The 15,142-nt window shown below is 42.7% G+C and overlaps 1 protein-coding gene across 1 annotated transcript in view; it reads right to left on the bottom strand.

Annotated features, from left to right (window-relative positions):
• Positions 1–15,142, bottom strand: part of LOC136338635 (dynein axonemal heavy chain 7) — a 290,684-nt gene that overhangs the window by 8,823 nt on the left and 266,719 nt on the right. The window contains exon 63 of the mRNA XM_066281198.1: positions 1,599–1,776. Within this exon, the coding sequence (XP_066137295.1) occupies positions 1,599–1,776 (178 nt within the window). The remainder of the gene's footprint in view (positions 1–1,598; positions 1,777–15,142) is intronic.

Genomic DNA, 15,142 nt, shown 5'->3' with positions numbered 1-15,142 from the left:
ACTGAGAGCGGGGTCGACTCTTGAACCAATCGAGCCACTGGCTGCGAGAAAGGAAGAGGGAGAGATGAGGGTGAGGGAGGAGGAGAGAAGCAGTTGGGGATCCTTTTTATGTCCTGACTGGGGATCGAACCCATGATGTCCGCGTGATAGACCAACACTCTATCCACTGAGTCAACCAGCCAGGGCCTCCTGATCCTTTTTATTCTCTTTTACCAGATCAAAATTTACCTTCTCTTTTTCTAGATCAAAAAATCCTTATGTGCAAGGCACTTTGTAACTATCAAAAATAAAATTTACAAATAAAGTTTTTCTTATACAATAAAAAATTGATGGCATTGTTAATTTGGTAATTACCTACTAATTTCAAACTGACAATATTTTCCAAGGATAAAACAGTACATGAGACATATACTCTTCTTTCTTTCCCTCCCTCCCTCCCTCCCTCCCTCCCTCCCTCCCTCCCTCCCTCCCTCCTTCCTTCCTTCCTTCCTTCCTCTCCTCCCTCCCTCCCACCTTCCCTCCTTCTTTCCTTTTCTTTACTTTCTTTCAAGAGACAGGCCTGACCAGGCAGTGGCGCAGTGGATAGAGCATCGAACTGGGATGCGGAGGACCCAGGTTCAGGACTCCGAGGTTGCCAGCTTGAGCGCGGGCTCATCTGGTTTGAGCAAAGCTCACCAGCTTGGACCCAAGGTCGCTGGCTCGAGCAAGGGGTTACTTGGTCTGCTGAAGGCCCACGGTTAAGGCACATATGAGAAAACAATCAATGAACAACTAAGGTGTCGCAATGAAAAACTGATGATTGATGCTTCTTATCTCTCTCTGTTCCTGTCTGTCTGTCCCTGTCTATCCCTCTCTCTGACTCTCTGTCTCTGTAAAAAAAAAAAAAAGAGACAGACCAGAAGGGAGAGTGATGATCAACTCTTCGTTGTGGCACTTTAGTTGTTCATTGATTGCTTCTCATATGAGCCTTGACCGGCAGGGCTTCAGCTGAGCCAGTGACCCCTTGCTCAAGCTAGAGACCTTAGGCTTAAGCCAGTGACCATGAGGTCATATCTATGATCCCACACTTAAGCCAGCAACCCCACGCTCAAGCTGGTAAACCTGTGCTCAAGCTGGTTGAGCCCTCACTCAAGCCAGCAACCTTGAGGTTTCAAACCTGGACCTCAGCGTCCCAGTTCAACACTCTATCCACTGCGCCACCACTGGTCAGGGAACATAAACTCTTTATTCAGATTTATTTTATCTCCATTTGCTTTGTCATATTCTCTGTCTCCCCATCTCTCCATAAGTTTTTTATAACCATGTGAGGGTTAAGTTACATACATGATGATTTGAGTACTATGAACGTTCATGTACATCCTTGTGCCTCCTGACCATCCAGAGCATGATGGTACGTGTGAGAGGCAACATTAAAAAAAGGCAAATGTATGTTCTTCTTGTTTCTATATACTGGTTATCAAACATGATTTTAAGCTAATACAACTGTAACTGTAATTTCATTTTTTGAAAAAAACGAACTACTCAAAGGCTTAAATGTATGAGCAAAGTCAGAATACTTTTTCAGCGCTTACATATCAGTCAGTTTATTCTGCACTCACCATCTTCCGGAGCGATCTTATATTCTTTGTCTTCCATCACTTCGTAGTCAAACCCGAGAAGGTCGATGGGGATGGTGTACTTCCTGGCGTAGTTCTGCTGGGCCCCAGTCAGGAAGGCTTGTGTGAAGAAGAAGCCGGAGAGCCAGAAGACGGGAGGGGGGCCGACCTCGTACCATTGCTGCGGTGTCAAAGCACAAGGGTCCTGACGACAGAGCTTTTCCACTTTGAACACAACATGCTCCCAGACCTTCCTTCTAGTATCTTTTAGGTACACAAATAATGCAGCTAACACTTTGACGAATATAAAGCCATATTCTCAAGGTTGCCTTAAAATTATTTTTTACTAAATTTTTAAATATATTCTGTTAACATGGATTCAAGTGTCCCACTCAATATAACACCCTCACCCCCAACAACCCACCCCCCATCACACTCCCTTTGCTCCCCTCCCCCGAACCCTCTCCCCCTCTTTCCTCTGGGATTTGCTGTCCTGTTATCTATATCTATGTATTATGTATATATAATTTCACTAATCCCTTGACCTTCTCTGACCCTGTCCGCTCATCGCCCTTCCCTCTGCTCCCTGTGACCCTGCCTCTGCCTCTGTTCTCAGTTCACCATGTTCACCATGTTCATTAGGTTCCACATATAAGTGAGGTCATATGATACTTGTCTTTCTCTGCCTGGCTTATTTCACTTAGCATAATAATCTCCAGGTCCATCCATGCTGTGGGTCAAATAAGTTTCAAAATATAATATGTATGTTTGTTTGCTTATAGTTTGCATTGGGTGTGGAGGACAGGCTGTAAGCAGGCAGGGTCCTTATAGCTTAAGTCTTAGTTTTAAGACTAAGCCTTTCCCACCCTTTTAATGCTAAGATCTTCTCACCACTAAGCTTTTCCCCACACCCTAGACCAGTATTAGTCAACCTGGTCCCTACCGCCCACTAGTGGGCGTTCCAGCTTTCGTGGTGGGTGGTAGTGGAGCAACCAAAGTATAAATAAAAAGATAGATTTAACTATAGTAAGTTTTATAAAGATTTATTCTGCCAAATTTAGTGAAAATCTGACATAACATACTTGGTAAGTAATTATTATTATATGCTTTAACTTGCTGTAACTCTTGCTTTATAAATTTTATAAAGTAAATTTACTTCCCTACTTTAAAAATCACCATTACTGTGGAACCAGTGGGCGGTTAGAAAATTTTACTACTAACAGAGATACAAAAGTGGGCGGTAGGTATAAAAAGGTTGACTACCCCTGCCCTAGACTGTTGCATGATATGGGGTGGTACACTCTTATGAGGAATACCATTTATGCCTCAGATAAGTGGCTTTGTATCAGAGACTTCCTTATTTGTATATTGGCTTAAAGGCTTTAATTTCTACACTATAAAATATGGAGGACCAGGGGCTCACTCTCTCAGTTCCTGAAATTAGCATTGCAGCAGAGAGGCAGCCAAGATGGTGGAGTACTGAAGGAGCAGCCATTGTGCTGAGTTTGTGCAGAAAGAAGGAGATGGGGAACAGAGGTGAATAAGGCTGGTGAAGTAGAAACCTCTGATTCTAGGAAAACTCAGATGAGTCAGTGGCTTTAGGAGCCCTAAATGGAAAGGGAAGTGCTTTCTCACTATGTGTATTTCTTGCCCGCAGGGTGTGAGCTAGGATTAAAGCCCACCAGTTCTTGGCTCTGTTGTTTCATTACCGTCTGTCCAAATCAAATGTGAACCTGCACGGGTCAGGTGGCTGTGATGGTGGCTGCAGCTATTGGCTTTACACACGCCATCACAAAAAGTAAGATTTCCTTCTTCATCACGGCTGTGTAGTATTCCATTGTGTATATGTACCATAGCCTTTTAATCCACTCGCCCACTGATGGACACTTGGGCTTTTTCCAGATCTTGACTATTGTAAACAAATGCTGCAGTAAACATGGGGGTGCATATCTTCTTTTGAATCAATGTTTGGAATTCTTAGAATATATTCCTAAAAGTGGAATAGCTAGGTCAAAAGGCAGTTCCATTTTTAATATTTTGAGGAAATGCCATATTGTTTTTCCATAGTGGCTGCACCAGTCTGCATTCCCACCAGCAGTGCAGGAGGGACTTTTCTCCTTTTCTCCACATCCTCGCCAGCACTTATTGTTTGTAGATTTGTTAATGAGCGCCATTCTGACAGGTGTGAGGTGATATCTCATTGTGGTTTTAACTTGCATTTCTCTGATGCTTAGTGATGTTGAGCATTTTTTCATATGCCTATTGGCCATCTGTATGTCCTCTTTGGGGAAGTATCTATTCAGTGCCTTTGCCCATTTTAAACAAAAAAAAATGTTATTTAGACAATTAACTTTAATAGGGTGACATTGATCAGTAAGAGTACATAGGTTTCAGGTGAACATTTCTATAGCATTTGAACTATTGATTATGTTGTATACTCATCACCCAAAGTCAAATCATTTTCCATCACCTTATATTTGTCCCTTCCCCCCATCCCATCCGATTCCTCATTCACTCAAGTCTCCTTCCCCCGCCCCCACGTTCCTTTCCCCTGGTAATCACTTCACTTTTATCTATGTCCGTGAGTCTCAGCTTTATATCCCACCAATGTATGAAATCATAGAGTTCATAGCTTTTTCTGATTTACTTATTTCACTCATTATAATGTTCTCAAGGCCCATCCATGTTGTTGCAAATGTTATTATGTCATCATTTCTTATGGCTGAGTATTTCATTGTATTTATATATATGTAGCACATTTTCTTTATCCAATCCTCTATCGAGGGACACTTTGGTTGTTTTCATGTTTTTGCCACTGTGAACAATACTGCAATGAACATGGGGGTGCACGTGTCTTTATGTACCAATATTTTCGAGTTTTGGGGGTATATACCCAAAAGTGGGATTTCTGGGTCATATGGTAGTTCTATTCTAATTTTTGTGAGGAACTACCATAATTTTTTCCATAATAGTTGCACTAATTTACATTCCCACCAGCAGTGAATGAAGGTTGCTTTTTCTCCACAGCTTCTCAAACACTTGTTAACATCTGTCTTGTTGATAATAGCCAATCTAACAAGTATGAGGTGATATCTCATTGTAGTTTTGATTTGCATATCTCAAACAGCTAGTGAAGATGAGCATCTTTTCATATACCTGTTGGCCATTTGCATGTCCTCTTGAGAGAAGTGTCTGTTCAGGTCCTCTCCCCATTTTTTTTTTTTTGTGTGTGTGTTTTTCCGAAGTGAGAAGCAGGGGTGCAGGGGGAAGGCAGACAGACAGACTCCGCATGCACTTGACCGGGATCCACCTGGCATGTCCACCAGGGGGCAATGCTCAGCCCATCTGGGGCGTTGCTCCACTGCAATCAGAGCCATTCTAGCGCCGGAGGCAGAGGCCATGGAACCATCCTCAGCTTCTGGGTCAACTCTGCTCCAGTGGAGCCCTGGCTGCAGGAAGGGAAGAGAGAGAGAGAAAATAGAGGGGGAAGGGTGGAAAAGCAGATGGGCGCTTCTCCTGTGTGCCCTGGCCAGGAATCAAACCCAGGACTTCCACATGCCAGGCCGATGTTCTACCACTGAGCCAACTGGCCAGGGTCTCTCCCCATTTCTTAATTGGATTGTTTGCTTGTTTGCTGCTAAGATTTGTGAGTTATGTATTTGAGATATTAACCTCTTATCGGAGCTATTGTTTGCAAATATCATGTCCCATTTAGTTGGCTGCATATTTGTTTTGTTGTCAGTTTCTTTTTAGTTTGATATAGTCTCATTCATTTATGTTTTGCCTTTACTTCCCTTGCCTTTGGGGTCAAATTCATAAATTGTTCTCTATGGCCAAGGCCAATGAGCTTCGTACCTATGTTTTCCTCTATGTAATTTGTAGTTTCAGGTCTTATGTTTAGGTCTTTGATCCATTTTGAATTGATTTTTGTGCAGGGGGACAAACTGTAGTCAAGTTTCATTCTTCTGCATGTGGCTTCCCAATTTTCTTAGCACCATTTATTGAAGAGGCTTTCTTTTCTCCACTGTGTGTTTTTGGCTCTTCTGTTGAAGATGATTTATCCGTATATATGTGGTTTTATTTCTGGGCTCTCAATTCTGTTCCATTGGTCTGTATGTCTGTTTCCGTGGCCCATTTTTAAATTGGATTGTTTATCTTCCTGGTGTTGAGTTTTAGAAGTTCTTTATAAATTTTGGTTATTAAACCCCTATCGGATATATAAGCAAATATGTTTTCCCACTGTGTAGTTTGTCTTTTTATTTTGTTAATGGTGTCTTTAGCTGCACAAAAGCTTTTTAGTTTGATATAGTCCCATTTGTTTATCTTGTTTTATTTCATTTGCCCATGGAGATATATCGGCAAAAATATTACTGCAAGAGATATCGGAGAGTTTACTGCCTATGTTTCCTTCCAAAATTTTTTATGGTTTTGTGACTTACATTGAAGTCTTTTATCTATTTTGAGTTTATTTTTTGTGAATGGTATAAGTTGGTGCTCTAGTTTCATTTTTATTGCATGTACCCATTCAATTTTCCCAACATCATTTATTAAAGAGATTGTCTTTACTCTATTGTATACTCTAGCCTCCTTTGTCAAACATCAATTGACCATAAAAGCATGGGTTTATTCCTGGGTTCTCTGTTTTGTTCCATTGATCTATATGCCTGTTCTTATGCAAATACCAAGCTGTTTGATTACAATGGCCTTGTAGTATAACATGATATCAGGAAGTAAGATACTTCTCACTTTGTTCTTCATTTTCTATATTGTTGAGGCTATTTGGGTTCTTTTTTGATTTCATATAAATATTTGGAATATTTATTCTAGATCTGTGAAGAATGCCATTGGTATTTTAATATAAATTGCATTGACTCTATAGATTGCTCTGTGTAGTATAGACATTTTAATGATGTTTATCCTTCCTATCCATGAACACATGCTTCTACTTGTTTGTATCTTCCTTGATTTCTTTTTTCAATGTTTTATAATTTTCTGAGTACAAGTCTTTTACCTCCTTGGTAAAATTTTCTCCTAGGTACTTTATTTTTGTTGTTGCAATAGTGAAGGGGATTGTTTCCCTAATTTCCATTTCAGACAGTTTATTGCTGGTGTACGAAAATGCAACTGATTTCTGAATGTTGATTTTATATCCTGCAATCTTCTGAATTCATTTATCAGGTTTAGAAATTTTTTTGAGACTTTAGGGTTTTCTATGTACAGTATCATGTCATCAGCAAATGACTGTTTTAACTCCTTCTTTTCCAATTTGGATGCCTTCTATTTCTTCTTCTTGACTGACTGCTGTGGCTAGGACTTCCAAAACTATGTTGAATAAGAGTGGTGAATGGGGGCATCCGTCTTGTTCCTGATCTTAAGAGGATTGCTTTTAATTTTTGTCTATTGAGAATAATGTTGGCTGTCAATTTGTCATATATTGTCTTTATTATGTTGAGGTATGTTCCTTATATTCCCACTTTGCTCAGATTTTTTTTAATCATAAATGGGTGCTAGATTTTATCAAATGCTTTTTCTGCATCTATTGATATAATAATGTGATTTTTATCCTTCAGTTTGTTTATGTGATGAATCACATTTATTGATTTGTGAATATTATACCAGCCTTGTTTCCCCAGAATAAATCCTACTTGATCATGATGTATGATCTTTATAATGGGTTGCTTGATCCAGTTTGCTAATATCTTCTTGAGAATTTTAGCATCTATGTTCATCATGAATATTGGTCTATAGTTTTCTTTCTTTGCAGTGTCTTTACCTGCTTTTGGAATGAGGATAATGCTTGTCTCATAAAATGAGCTTGGAAGTCTTCCTTCCTCTTGAATTTTTAAAAATAGCTTGAGAAGAATATGTTAGTTCTTTGAATGTTTGGTAAAATTTGCCTGTGAAGCCATCTGGTCTAGGACTTTCGTTTGCTGGGAGTTTTTTGATAACTGTTTCAATTTTATTTGTTGTAATTGGTCTGTTTAGGCTTTCTGATTCTTCTAGATTGAGTTTTGGATGAATGTATGATCCTAGGAATTTATTCATTTCACCTAGGTTGTCCAATTTTTTGGCATATAAATCTTCATAGCATTTTCTTATAATCCTTTGTATTTCTGTGGTGTCAGTTGTGACTTCTCCACTTTCATTTCTAAATTATTTATGAGTCCTCTCTCTTTTTTTCTTGATAAGTCCAGTTAAAGGTTTGTTAATCCTATTTACCTTTTCAAAGAACCAGCTCTTAATTTCATTGATCTTTTATATAGTTTTCTTTAGCCTTTATGTCATTTATTTTCACTCTGATCTTTATTATTTCTCTCCTTCTACTTCCTCTGGGATTTATTTCTTGTTCCTTTCCTAGTTCTTTGAGGTGCAGGATTAGGTTGTTTATTTGAGCTTTTTCTTGCTTCTTAAGGTATACCTGTAATGCTATGAACTTCCCTCTTAGTACTGCTTTTGCTGTGATCCATAGATTTGGGGTTGTTGTATATTCATTTTTATTTGTTTCAAGGAAATTTTTGATTTATTCCTTGATCTCATTGTTAACCCACTCATTATTTTTAAAAAGATTTTTATTTTCCAATTTTTACAGGTAGGGGAGGAGCGAGAAGCATCAACCCTAATATTTTTCAAACTGGTGACTTCAGTATTCCAGGTTGATGCTTTTATCCACTGCACTACCACAGGCCAGACACCATTTGTTATTTAATAACATGTTATTTAGTCTTTAAGCGTTTGAATGTTTTTCAGGTTTTCTATTGAAGTTGATTTCTAGTTTCATGCCATTGTGATCAGAGAAGATGCTCTATATGATTTCAATCTTCTTAAATTTATTAAGACTTGTTTTGTGTCCTAACATGTGGTCTAGCCTACAAAATGTACCATGAGTATTTGAAAAGGATGTATATTCCGCTGCTTTGGGGTGAAAGGTTCTAAAGATATCAGTTAAATCCAGTTGATCTAGTGTATCATTTAAGGCCACTGTTTCTTTGTTAATTTTCTGTGTGGAGGATCTATCCATCAATGTTTGTGGGGGTATTAAATTCACATACTATTATAGCATTGTTGTCCATCTCGCCCTTTACATTCATGAAAATCTGCTTTATATATTTAGGTGTTCCTATATTAGATTCATAAATATTTACAATGATTGTATCTTCCTGTTGGATTGCTCCCATTATCATTATGTAGTGACCTTCTTTATCCCTTACTATAGCTTTTGTTTTAAAGGCTATTTTGTCAGAAATAAGTATTGCTACCTAAGCTTTTTTTCATTCCCATTTGTATGAAATACTTTTTTCCATCTCTTCACTTTCAGTCTATGTGTATCTTTTGTTCTGAGGTAGTTCTCTTGTACACAGCATATATATGGGTCCTGTCTTCTTATCCATGGAACTACCTTATGTTTTTTGATTGGAGCATTTAATTTATTTACATTTATAGTTATTATTGATATGCCCTTATTTATTGCCATTTTATTCTTTAAACCTACAATCCTCTTTCTCTTGATTTCTTTTTTCCTTTGCTCTTTTTATAGTAGGCCCCTTAGCATTTCTTACAGCATTGGTTTGGTTGTAATGAATTCCTTGAGTCTTTTTTTGTCTAAGAAGCTTGTATTTCTCCTTCAATTTTGAATGATAGCCTTGCTGGATAAAGTAGTCTTAGCTGTAGGCTCTTGTTTTGCATCACTTTGAATATTTCTTGCTAATCCCTTCTGGCTCTAGTGTTTCTGTTGAGAAGTCTGATGTCATCCTTATGGGGGCTCCTCTGTAGGTAATTAACTGCTTTTCTCTTGCAGCTTTTAGTATTCTTTCTTTGTCTCCTAACTTTGGCATTTTAATTTTGATGAGTCTTGATGTAAGCCTCCTTGAGTTCATCTTTAATGTGACTCTCAGTGCTTCCTGAACTTGTGTGACTTATTCTTTCATCAGTTTAGGTAAATTTTCAGCTATGAGTTCTTCAAACAGGTTCTCTATCCCTTGTTCATTTTCTTCTCCTTCAGGAACCCCTATAATGCAGATGTTGTTTCTCTTCATGTTTCTGAAGAGGTATCTTAAGTTTTCCTCAGTCTTTCTGAGCCTCCTTTCTTTTTGCTGCTCTGCTCTGTACTTATGTTTATCTTGTACTCTAAATTGCTGATTCGATCCTCTGCTTCATCCAGGCTGCTATTGATTCTTTCCAGTGCAGTCTTCATTTCTAATATTGTATTTGTTATTTCTGACTGGTTCTTTTTTTTATGATTTCAATGTCCTTTTTGATGCCTGCTCTCTCTTTGTTTAAGTTCTCATTGTGATCATCCATTTTTCTCTAAGATCCTTGAGCATCCTAAAAATCATTATTTTAAACTCTGTGTCTGGTAGTTTGGTTACTTCTATTTCATTTAGGTTTTTTTTTCCCCTGGGGATTTCTCTTGTTGATTCATTTGGGTCATATTTCTTTGCCCATTTTGTCTGTGTATTTGGTAGTGCTGTCTGGCTTTGAAATTTGTTATGAAAAAGATAGACTCAGTGGTACAGATTCCAGGCCACCTGAATTCCTTGCTCTAGGAATGCTTCTTGAGGATAGGATTTAGCCTCCTGTTGTATGTGCATATTAAACGCAGTTGGTTTTTTGTGGGTGTGGTTATCGCTTCAGGCTGGTTGTCACTAACAGTCAACCTGGATCGTGCATATCAGACACTCTGCAGTGTCTGTCCTTTTGGGCATATTTATTCTCCATGGTGTCTGGTGCCTGCTGGACTCCTCCTTTGGGTGTGCTGCTTGTGTAGCTAGCTGAGTCTAGCATTGGTGCTGTCTGCCACCCACTACTGGTTGTGTTAGTTCTGGGTCTTCTTGGGTTGGCATTAGCTATTGTTTGTAACCTGCTATGGGCTACCTGTCTGGAGATACTGTTCTTTATGCTGTTTGTGTTTTCTGTGCTTGGGTAGTGTGGGAAGGGCCAACCTTTGTATAAGGATCAACTTCCTCCTGCTTAGAGATGACAAAAGTTCTGTAAAAGCCCCAAACTCCATAAGATTTGCCTGCGCTTTTCAGCTGCTCCACCTCCTCCTGCATCTGCCTGGTCTTCCCACAGAGTTTTCTGTAGAAAGACTGTAGTGTGGGCTCAGTCAGGCCTCACTCCACCAAACCTATAACACGCTGCAAACTTGGTGGGCTAGGGCAGCTCAGGTTAGGAATACATTAGTAGGGCCCTCTACTTCAGAGGTGTCTTAGTCAGGAGCTCAGTATGGGAAAAGTGGCCCCTACTCCAGAGCTTAATCCCTCAAAGTTGAGAAAACAGCTATCTTAGGCTTGCACTCTGGTTTACTGGCTGCAAGCACTTTGCTTGATTAGTGTGTGAGCACATGGCAGCACCACATGTGTATAGTCTATATAAAGCTATGGGTACATGTGATCAGGGTGGCAGATTGTGGATTGCTGATGGCAGATTGCTGCACACCACTGTGAGGGGCCTGAGAAGTGGTTTCCCCCTGCCTGCTTGCTTGTCCACCCTTGTGAGACTCTGTTAAACAGAAATGGCCCAATGCTTTCTGGCTCTACAGTTTCTCTACCACCTGCCTGAATCCAATGTGGACCTGCCTAGCCCCGGCCACCAGCCTTACATCTGGTGTAGTGGGCAGGTTTCGAATCAGATTGGTATGAAGCCACCAACACCCTTGAAGGGTGGAATACAGTTGTGGTCATTGTTCTCTAGTGTATGATTCCCCATGGCTGTCCTTTTGGAAGCCATGAGATGTGTCTTTTTTACAGCCCTGTGAGAAGAGACTGAGTGCCAACAACAACATGAACTGGAACAAGCACTGGAGAAGGAGGCTGGCCAGGTTCGAGAGCTACAGTGTGAGATGCAGGCTGAGCAACCAACTGGAATGGTTGCTGGAGAAGGTAGTATGGTTTTGTGAGCTGCAGTTTGACCTAGAAGCTGAACATTGGCAGCAACAGTTGTTGGAGAAACAACTGCGGGTTCAAGAGCTTGAGTCTTAGCTTCAGGTCAAGAGCTGGCAGCCACAGGAGCCAAAGTGGGTGCTGAAGACAGAGTTGCGTTCGTGCCAACTGAGTGGCTCTGAGTTGGCAAGAGCAGGCGTTTCTGACTCCTCCTCTTCTGAGAAGGAGGTTCAGGCTGAAATTGCCATCCACAGACTCAGAGCTTGGCCAGTAGTTGCCCAGAAGGTAAAAACCCAGCTGCCAAGGGTCCCTCAAAGGCAAGCACAACCCCATCCACAGGTAGTAGAGCACCCTGTGGTCTGGCCCTACACCCAGGCAGAGCTGATGGAGTTGGGGGTACAATTCAGGCAGAAACCCACTGAGCCCCTGGCAGCCTGGTTACTGTGATTGTGGGACATAGGGGGTGGATGGCATCATACTCTCTGGAACAGAGATGGAGAAATTGGCTGCCATTATCACACACTCCCCCTTGAGGCATCGTCTTCAGAAGTGTCATGACAACCAGGAAATCATACCCTATTAGAATGGGTGATGGCTGCCATTTGTACAGTCTGGCAGAATGCTTGAGTCTGGTTGGGGGCAGTGAGTCAGTGGCAGTCCTATAGTGAGCTGCCCCAGGTCCTTTGGAGACTAAATATGAAGAATGCTGCTTTCAACCCAAGGTCCTGTGGGCCAGATGAGGAAGTGTTTATGACAGGGACGAGGGACCTTATTCTCTGTAGTGCCTTGTCAGCCCTTTTGGGGCCACTATTGGCTATCTTGAACCCCTATGTGGGGCAGCCCATCAACATAGTTAAATAGATGGTGGCAGATTTGGGGGAGCTGGAGATAGCATGGGACCATAAGGCTGTGTGGCCTGCTATCCACGGTGCCTTCCTAACTCTCTAACTAACAACAGAAATGGGCCTATAAAGGTTACCCAAACACAGATATAGGTAGAGATGATTGCAGCTGGGCTGGATAAAGATAAATTAGATGGCAGGTCTAATAAAATGCTGTTAGCTTTTTGGGGGTAGGTTAAGTAAGCCACAACAGAGGTTCCAGCTGCTGAAAAAAACAGGGGAAGCAGGTGGCTCTGGCAGCTGGCCAATAAAATGGCTGGTGTTTGGGTTGTACAACTTCAGGACTACTTATTGGAGACAGCTGTGGAAGAGGAAGACTCCCAAGAGCCGTTATCCCAGTTTGAATAGGAGAAGGCCAAGGGACCCATATAATGGGGATGGGTGGGGGGCCAGAGGCCGCATGTGAAATTGGCATTCCACTGATCACCTTCTAATGTGCAGCAGGTGTTGGCCTTAAAAACAATAGGTGCTTTTTGCAGCAGCAGCGGTAGCAAAGAGAACTGTCAAGGCAGTGCAGGCCTTGAGGGTGTTTGACTCTGCCCGGCCCTGTGAGCTTGGGACTCCGAGGGGTTTGGGTGGGGCTTGTGGTAATGGACACAACACTTATGGAAAGGCACTGGGATCCATTAATAAAGAGATGTGTGGCTAGTTGCCTGTAATGGATTTCAACCTTGAGTGATTTGCACAGACACCTGGGCTGTCTATTGTGGTCTGATCATTGAGTAATGTAATGGACTCTTGGACTGCAACCAGAGGGGGGCACTGGCTCCCTTGCTGGATGGACATGTCGCTTGTGGACAGTAAGAGAGACCCTGATGGGGCCACGGCACCTGTGGAGGCCCTCCTGCACCGGGAAGCTGCTCTCACCCAGCTGCATATATGTACCAAGGACACTTTACGGCTTCAGTGGACACAGCCCTGGACTGTACAGGCCTTCCACCTACCCTGGGGTAGGGGGCTAGAAATAGTCCTTCGGTAAACTCTCTGGGCAGAGTGCTCAGGGAGGCATTGTGAAGGACACCTTTACAATTATTGTATAACTTGTGCTGTTGCTGTAGACTGTTTATGCAATGAACCTCACTCCTCACACAGGGATCTGTCAGGTAGACTGTGAAGAGAGCAACCCTAACGGGGTGGAATGTTGGGAAAACAGCTGTGTTAGGCTTGCTTATTCACTGGCTTACTAGCTAGAAGCACTTTGCTTGATTAATGCATGAGCATGTGGTGGTGCCATGTGTATACAGTCTATGTAAGGCTACGAGTATTCGTGTTCAGGGCAGAGAATTGCAGATTGCAGATGGCAGATTGCCTGCCTGCCACTGGGAGGGGCCTGAGAAACAGTTTTTCCCCTGCCTATTTGCTCATTTGCCATTGTGAGACTCTATCAAACAGGAATGGCCCAATGCCTTCTGGCTCCATAGTTTCTCTACCATCTGCCTGAATCCAATGTGGACTTGTTTGGCCCCAGCCACCAGCATTACACTCAGACACTGCTGGATACTCCAGTTCTATTTCTCCCTAGCAAGGTGAGCAGCAGGTTCAGATTGTATGGAGCTGACAATACCCTCTGCAGAAGTTCTTGCAGCTGGTGAGACCCTGGTCTCAGGGAGAAAGACTGAGAGAGTCCTTCCCTGGGGCTGACTGTAATCCCCCCCCCAGCCCAAAAAGTAGCTAAGCCCCTCAACTGGACCCACAATAGGTTTGTGAGTACCCACACTTTAAATGTCCATGCTCCCAGCCTCTCTCTCTGTCCCCTGTGGAACCTAGCCCAGCGGGGCAGGCTATCCAGCACCTGGGCCGGCAGACTGTGAAGCTCCACCCTGTCCAATGTGCATGAACTGCTGTGCCAGTGCTGATCACAGAAAGCAGAACTCGCCACAGCTGGGCCCAGTGTGCTGAGCCCTCCCTTAGGAATACTGCCAGCAAGAATCATTAGGTACTGAACCAATGCTCTCCATAGCTATCCACTGAATGTGCCAGCAATGGGCTTCCCTGGAGGAAACGCAGTGCAGTCCAATGAGGGACACTGCCCATGACTGGCCCTCAGCAACCTTCTTGGAGCTATAAGCAATTCAGAGTTTGTGGCTGCCTTTGCTGGGCCCAGGTGCACATGCAAATACCAAGCTGAACACCTAGGCTGGTTTTTACCCACACTGATCCTGGGGGGTCTGAAAAAGACCAAGGTTCACTGAGTTCTGCCTCCTGCAGCCTCTGTCTGCTGGCTGCTTGTTGGGCTCCCCACTGCAAAAGACCTCTGGTGGAGTCTAGAGCCTGGGGCAATTCAGGGATTAGGAAGGGTAGTGGGTGTGGCTCTGTCCCTAGGCCCTAGGTGTCAGTCTGTCCAGACATTTTTCACAGACCTCAGTAGGGTGTGGCCCCCAGGAGTCCACTGGGTATGGCCTCTGAGGCCCAGAGATACGGTCTGCCCACAGTCTGGACAGTTTCTACTGAGACTCCCATGAGGCAGAAGCCCAGTCTTAAGACTCGGGAGCATGCAGGGGAAGCTCTGGCCTCAACACGAGAAAACGGAGTCGCTGGTGCATCCCTTCCTGGCTCCTCAGAAAGGCCTGTCTCCATAGGGTGGAGCAGGATGGATTCCCAAGGGTGGGGCAGTTGCTTTTCCCCAGGCTGATGCAGTATGGAGGGGACTGCTCCACCCAGGAAAGATGGTGAGTGCAGTACTGGAGAGTGACTCAGAAGAGGGGTTGCAATGGCCGCCTCCCACAGTGTCTCTGCCTGGGCCTCCAACTTCATACTCTCATGCATC

Source organism: Saccopteryx bilineata, chromosome 5, assembly GCF_036850765.1.
Source record: "Saccopteryx bilineata isolate mSacBil1 chromosome 5, mSacBil1_pri_phased_curated, whole genome shotgun sequence".
NCBI classification, from domain to species: domain Eukaryota; kingdom Metazoa; phylum Chordata; class Mammalia; order Chiroptera; family Emballonuridae; genus Saccopteryx; species Saccopteryx bilineata.
The sequence above is the reverse complement of the archived record's forward strand: the minus strand, read 5'-3'. Positions and strand labels throughout refer to the sequence as shown.